Raw genomic sequence first — 10,637 nt, forward strand, 5'->3', positions numbered from 1 at the left:
GGATCTCTGATAGATAGTTTCGTAGTTGACTAAAAGGGAAATAGGAGAATGCTGAAACATTTTTCCAGGACAACAGAAGATTTTCCTGGACATTTTCAATAACTGGAATATGTATTATCAATACAGGAAAATGGAGCGTAATGAGACATCCGTTCTCACAAACCACCACTCTTCAAAAGGTTGTACCCATTTAGATCTGCAGTCAAATCACAGGCAACGTCCTCCTGACAGAGCTCCTGATTAATGTCAGTTTCATTAGTGTTGCTAAGTGCCAGCAGTGTGTCTGGACTGGCCTGCTGACTCCTGTAACACATCTGTTTATTTTTTAAATCAGGAGATTACAGTTATCATAGCTCAGTGGGATCCTTAAAAAATCAAACTCATAGGTGTCACGGTAGTTGATTCCAATTAGTTTGCACACAATACATGCCTCACTTGGTGCTGTTTCTGTCCTTCAAACCCTGTCCTGTCGGCTTGAAAAACCGAAATAAATACCAGGTCGTCGGGTTGTTCCTTTTGATAGCTGTGATGATTAATGAGAGTTAAAAAAAAAAAAAAAACAGGATTGGGATGAGAGACGCGGAGAGCCGGGTTATGAAATCCAATGAAAGAGACAAACAGATCCAACACAAGACACAACTCGGGTCTTGGCATGGAAACACTCAGCACATGATGCTTGCGACATCCTTTGCTCTCCCTCTGGGAAAACTCTCAACATGCGCCTGTACTGCTGCATCCACGCTTCAAAGTCTTACTCGGACTGAAAAGCTGAAACTCGAAAGAAATGTTGGGTTGTGGCCCCTGTGTCAGCCCCATGCAGCGGGGGGGCCCCCGGTCTACATGACGGAGCATGTGAAGCCGCAGCACTCCTTCAGCAGGGTGAGGCCCGTCTTGGCGAAGGGAGCGGAGGCCTGCTGAGCCCTGGATGGCGCCCGCCTGGTTGGTCCACCTGGAGCCCAGAGAAAATATATACTGTGAGGAAAAGACGGAATAGTCTTCTACTAACAAAAACAGCACAGATAGGTCTAGCAGTTCTAATTCATGCTGAATCAGTCAGTGGACGCGTGAAGCTTCGTCCTTCAAAGTCCTCAGGAGGGAAACACCTTGAACAAGCAAAACATTTGGAACAAGGCAAATATTTGCCCTTGCTTATTTCACTCCTCAGTTCCCAAAAATGTACTTTTTACTTGTTGATACTTTGATGGAGTGCAAAGTTGCAGCTCTCCTCATGCTCAAATACCTTTCTTCTTCATATTTCTTGGGAATTTGGACTTCAGAAAATCTGCCATTTCTTTATCTTCTTCCTTCTCCCTGTAGAAATTGAGAAAGATTGATATCAAAAAGTAAAAACGTAAAAGCATGAATAGATCAAGCACGCGGACTACGATGTAAAGTCTTCCCTCGTATTTCAGATCACAAAAGAGAAGATGTATAGGAATCCCTTGTTATACAGATGTAGAAGTCAAGTTACACTTGCTGGCCATCTGTTCACAAGTAGTGAATTAACATTTCAGAGAAGGTAAAGAGGAGAAGAGATGAAACACTTTCGCACCGTATAAGAAACCTAACATAGCTCTGGCTATTAGAGAAGATTGGATTTACTCTGAGAGGCTCCACTGATAAACTCAATAAAACTGGCAACCACTCTTTGTCTACACAGAGACTTTTCTATATTGGATAAACATACTCTGCATATCAGGGTATTTGGACGTTTGAAGTGTCTAGTGATGTTCTATACTACTAGATGTATGAAGCAGATCTATATTGATACCCGGTATGTTCTGTCCTGCTTTAAAAATAAAAAGTACAACATAAAAACTGCAGATAGGATTTTCTTGTGAAAAAAAAAAGAGATAAATAACAATAGAGAGATTTCTATATTTATCAGCATGGACAACATGGCTTTGAGCGGGTTCACATCCTCTCCTCTCTGTGATCCATTACTCCACTGTTGGTCTCTTGCTTTCACCTTCCCAGCAGCCCCTCAGTGGTTTCACAGCGTGCTGTCAGCTGCTAACACAAAGTGTTTCTCACCAAACCAGCGATGGTGTCAGTCAGATACTGTGTGAGAATTAAGATTAAACCTAAAAACATACTTGTTGTCCACTGTCGGGTCACGTTATGTTACGGTAACTTGAATGGTTTACATTTTTTACCAGCGCAGGACTGAAAATAATGTATTCCACATACAATAAGCCCACAATACATTCCATTTAACTTTAGATTTGATATATGTTTGACTCCTCTGCATGAAAAAAATACGACCTGCCTCTAAATATTATGTAAAGCGTCCTGTGGTGTTTTGTATGACATGTGTGGTGAAGCAGTGTCAGAATAGATCTGGAAGGTTTGGACAGGATTCAGACAGCTTCCCTTCATCTCCTGCGAATAACAGCCAGCAGCGGATGCAAGAGGCTTGGTGCACCTGAAAAATGCCGAAATAGAGTTTATTTTCCCTCCTCTGGCAGTACTCACTGACGCACGCTGACAGATCTTTAATTTAAATGGCTCTCTGCGGTGCGCTCTGCGGTGCGCTCTGCGGCGCACCCTCTCACAGCGCTGTGCCTGAGGAGATGCTCCAGTGTTTTAATAAAGCGGCTTTTTGTGAAGCGTGCATACAAATGACACCGAACTGAGATACGACTTCACCAGCATCGGCGGCTGCGAGCCCTCTCAGTCATTGTAAGCAGGTTAATGAACGGTGATCATGAATTGGCGTCGTCAAAGATCGGCGCTCCCCTGCATGAAAAGTACGTGTCAAACTCGGGCAAAGAATTCCCTATTGCCTTTTCTGGAAGGCTGCACTATCCGTGCACTGCAACTCTATCTGGTGTGCAGTAGGATCTCATCTTTAATTGTTCAGTCACAGCCTACCACAGGTGTCCTACCAAGCTCTAATGAGACCATAGAGACAGAAGCACACCTGAGTCGCTCAAACTCCACATCGTCCACCAGGAAATCTCTGGTCTCGACCAGCTTGTGGATCTGCTGCAGTAGTTCTTCTTCCTTCTGCCGGTCCTCGTTGGACTTGTCATTATCTGCAGCACAAGACATCTGAGTCATCTGGTGGTCGTCACAGATTACCTCTACTCTACTGCAAATACAATGAGGAATTAAAGAAACACTTCATTGAATTCATAATTCAATAGGGAGTCAATTCATTTAAAGGAATGGTTTTGATAATTTGGGAAATACAATCATTATATTTCTTGGTGGGAGTTCGATGACACTCTAGTGCTCCGCTGTGCATTAGAAATGAGTCTGGAGCCAAGTCAATTATATTTATACAGCCCAATATCACAAAAATATCACAAATATTCCTCAAGGGTCTCTACAATCCGTAGAGCATACGACACCCTCGATTTGCATAAGGAAAAGCTCTCCCTCCCCTTCAAAAAGAAAGGAGCAGGAAGCGGGGGAAACAGCTGGCCTGGCTCTGTCCAAAGTGAGAAAACAAATATGCACACCATCACCTCTAAAACGGGCAACTGTTGTATCCTACTACTTTAACAGGGATGTAAAAGCAACACACTGCACAAAAGAAGGGATCATCTGTTGCTCCTGTTTTTATTTACACGTCTGATTTTACGTTTTAAGGAAAGCAAACAAGATATAAAATGTAATTAGTGAGCTTTAGAGGTGCTGGTAGGCAGATTTATTTTTTGTTTCACTTTGGAGGATTCCAGGCTAGTTGTTTCCAGTCTTTGTGCTAAGCTACGACAGCATAAAGCTAACTGCCTGCTGGCTCTAGCTTCATATTTAGCGTGGCATCAATTTTCCCCACTAATTCTTGGCAAGAAAGCAGATATTTTCCCTTTCATTTGCTCTGCCGGTTTGTGTCTTTCATCAACAACTGTCAATACCCCGAGGACTCCTACCTGGTATGGACACTAATTTCTGCAGCTCCTTCTTCAGACGAGTGATCTCCTTGCACAGCTGAATGTCATCCATCCTTCGCAGGCATGATGGAACAGAAGAAACACTCAAACACTCGTGTATACGTAGACCGCACACGCTGCAAATCAGCGCACGCTCAACTTTAAGGGGCGGGGATGAGTGGAATCTAGACTCTACGGTAGGGGCAAAATGAAATTCAAACAGCGATAGCTTCATATTGATCTTATATTTTCACACAGGAGATGAAACAATCTGTTCTGAGGAGAAAATCTCCGCGGCGTCTCGGGAGCCAGATAGCTTTCACTCATTCTGTCAATGGCCCCTCCAGCTCAGTGGACCATCACTGACTGAGGCGGGGCGGAGGAGGACCCTCTTTCCCTTTCTCCTCTGACGGAATTGGAGGCCCTCACGTCACCCAGCTTCACGGCTACGGAGTCTCTTTTTAGAAGCACTGTCAGGCACTCGCGGGGTCAGACGAACACTCACGCACATTGCACACATTCATCAACGTCAGCGGAGTGAGAGCCTCGCCACCGAGCCTCGTCTACCTGTCATGTGAGATGCTCTGCACAGACGGCGGGGAAATGGCCACGAGAGCTGGAATACTAACGATAGGCTTTACTTAACGTACCAGAGGAAACAACAAGTTGTAGTTTGTTTGTTTACTGTGGGGGGGAAATAGGTGCTTCAAATAGTGACTCTCCATCTCCGTACACTTCGTCTCCTCCACCTCCTCCTCCAGTCTCTCATTCTCCCATTTTATCAGCTTGTTTCTCGCTTGCTACCCCGCACACGCCACTCCTCACATTCCCCCCGCTGTCTGAGCGGCGTTACTGCCTATCTTTCAGAGGACTGGATGAATAAATATCCATACATTAGCCTGCTTAGCGGCAGCAAAGGTAGAGCCATTGAAATTGTAATGGGGGCCAGCTCGGGGTGCGATGGAGAGGAATGAGGAGGGAGAATAGAGGGCAACGCTGCGAGGAGATGTGTTTCTGATACCAAGACGTGCTCCTAAATGGAAGCGTGATTTGAACTGCTTTTGGTGGGAAAAGCCTGGAGATGGATGCAGTTCTCCTCTGAGGCGCTAGCGTGTTCACTACACTGGCTTGTGCACTTTTGTGACGGATTAATTAACTGAATCGTTCGTTTGTTCCGGTTTCACACGCCTGATGCATCTAAACAATTTACAAAAATTTGACCTTTAATGATGCCACCCTGCCATTCAGCAAATTGCCGTCTCAGGGATGGATGTCAATATGTTAGTCCAACACTAATGTTAACATTGAGCTCAAAGCACAGCTTTGGTACGGCTTAAACTGGTAGAAAGCTGTGCCAGGATAACGTAGAGCTGAGCCTGAGGTGTCCTGAACAACCCCATCGCTAAATGAACGATTATTAAGGTGCGGTTAGGCAGTTGGTTATGGAAGGATCATGATTATTAGACAAACCGGGTATGTGAAGGGGTGCCAGTGAAAGTCAGCCACGCATGTACACACCCTACTTTCTTGCAACATAACAATGCTTTCACCACTCTACTGTAAAATCCGGACTCTGGTTTGCCATTATTGAACCTGTTTCGTCTCCAGTAATCACACCGGCTACAGGTGGCAGCCATGACACCAAATACAAGGTACTGATGAGCCACTCACATGTATCTGAGCTCTGACTCCCTCCGGACCAGGACGTCCCTGATCCGGTCAATCTTGAAAAGCTCCCCCTCGATATCGTCCGTGGTGATGGTGGAGTCCGCCATGGACACCACGTCGTCCTCTGAGGGAGAGAGACAGAGAGAGAGAGAGAATGACAGCGTTTAGTCTTGCCGACAGTTGCGAGGGCCTTGGACAAATTTGCAACACGTCCGACGCTAAGACATTAAAGTGCATGTTGATTGTTTTCTTTATTAAAAGGGAGGTTACGGTGACAACTACTATGCAGAGATAGGTGGACACATACACACTGAAATGATCAAATGTGGCACCGCAGAACAACAACTGCACATGAATATTCATTTCAAACTGAATAAACAGATGCAGCAGATGTACTCTGAAAATGTTGCTTGATGAGGAGCAGAGCATCAGACTCAAATTACCATGTGTTAGTGGTTGGCACAGCTTGCATGCCTCTCAGTCTCTCTCGCTCTCTTTCACACACACACACACACACACACACACACACACACACACACACTAATTAACTGCAGAAACCCAGGGTGGTGGGTCAGCACAGGAAATAAGCCTCCTACTCCAGTACACACACACACACACACACACACACACACACACTGCAGTCCTGTCTACACTGCCTTGGCCGGCTGCAGAGAGATACAGGGGCACAAATATGTGCTGCAATCCATTGTACAAAAAAAACACCCCCCAATACAGAAAAGCGCAATGAAACGGTCCTTCAACTTCCAAGTTGTGTTGGGCAAGATGTATCTTCTTCTGTGGCTGGATATCTTTATGATATACACAGCATGGGCTTGGCAGGCGCATTAAACATCTTAAGAATAAATGTATTGAAGCTAATTGCTGCTTCAAGCGGACTGAAAAGTCATTAAAGCTTTTTAAATAATCATATACTGCACAGAGGATGCCTTGATGGTTGGATGTCAAACACAATGCTGTGTTTCAACGTGTCACTCCACACACCACTCTCTGATTATCCTTTTAACTGCATCCTTAAAACAGATGTTTCATCATGACATTTCAATGAAAACAAAGCGATCTAAAATAAAGCAAATAATTCAAAAATGTACAGCGTTAGCTGAACATATCTAAGCCACCGTTCACTATAATGTGTGGGCGCGCACTAAACAGCTTTGTAATAATTTGTAATGAATCAGATCAGAGGTCCCTGGAAACGTTTGTGTGGCGTTAACGGACATCAAAGCGTTTCATACAGTGTAGCTTCTATACACTGAGCAGCAGCAGCAGCAGCAGCAGCAGCAGCACTAGAGTTAAATCCACCAGCATATCAAACATTTAACTGCAACACCAACAACAAATTAAATTTACCCTGAGATCCAAGTACGGTCGACCTTCTTGAAGGTCCATAGACGTAGTGGCAGTCGCCACTTTAATGCTGAAGAAAATCACCAATTCCTGCTCTTGAATTGTTCCAATTAGCACTGTGGCGGCCCTGGATAACTGTCACCTCCCTGTAGAGAGCTGCACAACATGGGGGCCAAGACGAACACAATCAGGGTGATACCAATACCACCGCTGACAGACAGCCCCTGACTCCTCCTGGGGCCCTTTAATCCTTTTTATATACACACACACACACACACACACACCATTACTAAGTAGAGCTCTAGTAATATTTCTATAAGAGTCACATTTAGCCTTGGGGAAGGCAGCTCTCACTGGGTTCAAAGTGCTGTGAAGAAGTGTCCTCTGCACCAGCATGGAAGAAAGCAGAATGAAAGCGGATGGTAATACTTCAGACTGGGTTTGTATGACTTTGGGTTAACAGTAAAAGCACCATGGAAAGCATTAACCACGCTTGCTGATAACTGCCGGTTTACATGGACTCGTATCCCTGCTGGCATTAAAGCTTTGTTTGGGGGTCACGCAACTGCAGTCTGCTTTGTGTGACAGAAGAAGAAAAAAGGGTTCCTGAAGTACGGACACACATCTTCACACTCTGTACTCGGTTACTATGACTAATCTGTCTGACGTCAGCACTGAGTGAAGTGTTGCAGCAGGTTTTGAACTGTGAATGAGATTAGAACTGTAATAAGACACACATGGAACTCTCTACACACCGTCTCGTGTGTGTCATTGTGTTATTTACAGTTCATTAGAATGCATTGCTTTATAAAGTAGAAATGTATGAGGATATTATGTGAAAATGTGTTTCTCGCTAAAAGATAAGAAAACTACAATTTGATTCACTTTGTATTAGAGAAACAAAATATAAATACTTTCCACTGCTGCTTTCTTTTTGGTGTCATAAATAAGCATTTTGTAGCTTTTTTCAAATTTTAAAGACATTTTTATTTACTTTACTGCAGAGACATAATGTTACATGAGAAGATCAGAACCACTCTCATGTCTGTTCTTTAACAATGGCGCTTTGCCAAAAGGCAGTTCACCTTAGCTTAGCATAAAGAAGAAAATGCTCCAAAAGTTCCCCCTTGGGTGCCTTGAAATGGAGAAAGCCCGATGAAGTGCCCATTAAGGTGTCCTTCAAGTACATTAAATGGGATGAAGTGCCCTCTAAGGTTCCCTTCCGGTAGAGAAAATGTGATGAAGTGCATTCTAGGGTGCCCGTCCAGTAAAGAAAGCCTGGTGAAGTAGTACCCTCTAGAGTTCCCTTAGTGGAGAAAATGTGATGAAGTGCCTTAGGGTGCCGTTCCACTCCAGAAAACGTCACGACGTGCCTTCTGGGGGGTCCTTCAAGTACAATAAATGGGATGAAGTGCCCTCTAAGGTTCCCTTCCAGTAGAGAAAAAGTCATGACGTGCCCTCCAGGGTGGCCTTAAAATGATGGCAATAAAGCAAAAAGGCTATTTCCCGAAAACTCAAACTAACCATTTAATCAACATGCTGTTGTTACTGTTGGCCATATTGTATTTCCACTCGTTTGTTTAGCACTTACCAAATAAGTTCTACTTGCATATACTTAATCTCACCTGATCTTTAATCGTAAGACAGTAAGCTGCTTACTGAGACGAATGAACTTGACAAACAAAGTAACAAAATAGAAGTGTGTTCCGCAGCATACATTCTCACCTGCCAAGCACAGGTGGTGACACATAAAACAATTGCTGCATTGCGTTGCAATAATCGCTGGAGTGGAGCTTTTCATTAAAGCCGTTAGTTCCAGTAAGTAAATTGTCCACAGAGTGTGCACATTTCACGAGCACATACAGTAATTGGTCTGTGGCGTGTAGTTCACTTTGTGCGTGTGCGTGCATGAGAGTGAGAAACGGAGACACGCGCTTGTTCTTTGTATCCTCATCTGACATTGAACACTGTATGCACACTCTGTACATCGTAGATGATGCGACTCAGGAATTGCGAGCAGAAACGCAATATCGCACTGCCAAACAAGACATAGAAGCCTCACTGACTGTGATAAATGTGAAAGAATGTGCCACATGATGTCATAAGCGTTGTTCAGTACATTCTTACGTCATTGGAGACAACATGTTCTGCTGCAGAGGCTCTCTAGGACAGGTTACTGAGCAGTTATGACTCATCCCTAGACCTCCCTTGCACTTTTTTCACTGCCTCTCTCACAGTTCTCATGTCCCTTTGCTTCTCCTCATTTCACCCAATACCTCTCAAAACCCTGCACCCTCTCTTCATCCAAACCCCTGAAGATGTGAATCATGAGCTCAGTTTACAGGCTTTTTGCTCCAACTCCAACCGTCTTTTCTTTTTTTCTCATTTTACACTGCCACAAATTGCTTTACACCTAACACCCTACAGGCAGACAGATCAGCCAGATTAGAGACCAAGAGGCAACAGTGGAGGAAAGAGGAGGAGGGCTGATGAGGAAGTAGTGGACCAGCGGTGTGTGTGTGTGTGTGTAGAGAGCTCAACAGACTCTGCACAGCTTTGCAAACTTCCCGACTTAGATTCATGAATGGTGCGTCAGTACGACCAAAAAAACCCTGACAACATGATGCTATCGTGAGCATCATGAATGTAAATAATGTATATAATATAATATATAAATCAGCGATGTAGAGGAATAGAACTGAAACCTGAGAAACCTTGGGCTGGGAAATTGATTTACCAAGCAAATCATTTAGAAAATGATGCCTTATCAACAATCAAACAACATATTAGCTGCAGGCTTTTGGAGAAAACATGAATACTGTGACACTGCGATAAAAAGTTTCAGTGACGTCTGACCTTATAGTCTATTGAACGTCCAGCCAAGTCCCCAATGAGGGTCATTATTCATCATCTGAGGGTGCAGGTTCCAGAGTAATGGGCCCTCACTTTTCTCTTACACAAATAAGAACACACACATACACACACACACACACACACACACACACACTAGAAGCATAAACACCTGTGGATTCTTGACATTTACAAAGCTGCTGCCTGTAACTATAGAGAACTACATTGATCCGTTCCATCAACTACAAAAATAACCCGGATATAAAAGACAAAAAAAACAAAAAAAACTGTAGTAGCCTAATCCCTCTAGTGGGAAAAGATAGAACACAAACCTATAAAGCTTTACGGGAATATGGTGGCGATGCTATGGAATATACTATATAATAAACAGTGTAGGAACAGATTGAGATCACTATAATGAATTCACTGTAACTCCCAGTGTGTGTGTGTGTGTATGTGTGTTTTCGTTAATATATATATATATATATATACATACATGTATTCCTATGTGTGTGTGTACCTGGTTTGTTGCTGTCTCTGCTCCATTCAGTGCGCTCCAGTGAACCGTACTGATGAGAAGATCCCTGCTTCTTCTCCATCGGTCCTGCAGCTTCTCCTTTTCTTCTCCTCCGTTCTCTCTACGCTTCCAGTTGCAGAGCGTCACCGGGAAACGGCGAGGGGGGGAACACTACAGGGGAGGGTCTTGTGCTCGCGGTTCTTCGCTGCGTTTCATTGAGTCAGACACCAACTTGTGGAGGCGGAAAACGCGCGAGATGCTCCAGCGGTCGCTCACCAGCTGTTGGCAGGTGTCGGTCGGTGTGCGTGCGGCACACGGGACTGTCCCCATGTTAACCTGTGCTCAAGCTGGGTAGACAG

At 44.2% G+C, this 10,637-nt stretch overlaps 1 protein-coding gene across 1 annotated transcript; it reads right to left on the reverse strand.

Moving 5' to 3' along the window:
- Positions 1-429: 429 nt before the first annotated feature.
- pik3r6a (phosphoinositide-3-kinase, regulatory subunit 6a) lies at positions 430-10,433 on the reverse strand. The gene is made up of 6 exons (XM_079159666.1): positions 10,282-10,433; positions 5,550-5,670; positions 3,879-3,952; positions 2,924-3,038; positions 1,241-1,311; positions 430-949 (listed from the first exon to the last, which is right to left on the reverse strand). The coding sequence occupies exons 1-6, from the start codon at positions 10,358-10,360 to the stop codon at positions 837-839; spliced, it is 573 nt and encodes a 190-aa protein (XP_079015792.1). The 5' UTR covers positions 10,361-10,433; the 3' UTR covers positions 430-836.
- Positions 10,434-10,637: the final 204 nt, after the last annotated feature.

The sequence above is a fragment of the Pholis gunnellus genome (genome assembly GCF_910591455.1).
Source record: "Pholis gunnellus genome assembly, chromosome: 5".
Taxonomy (NCBI): domain Eukaryota; kingdom Metazoa; phylum Chordata; class Actinopteri; order Perciformes; family Pholidae; genus Pholis; species Pholis gunnellus.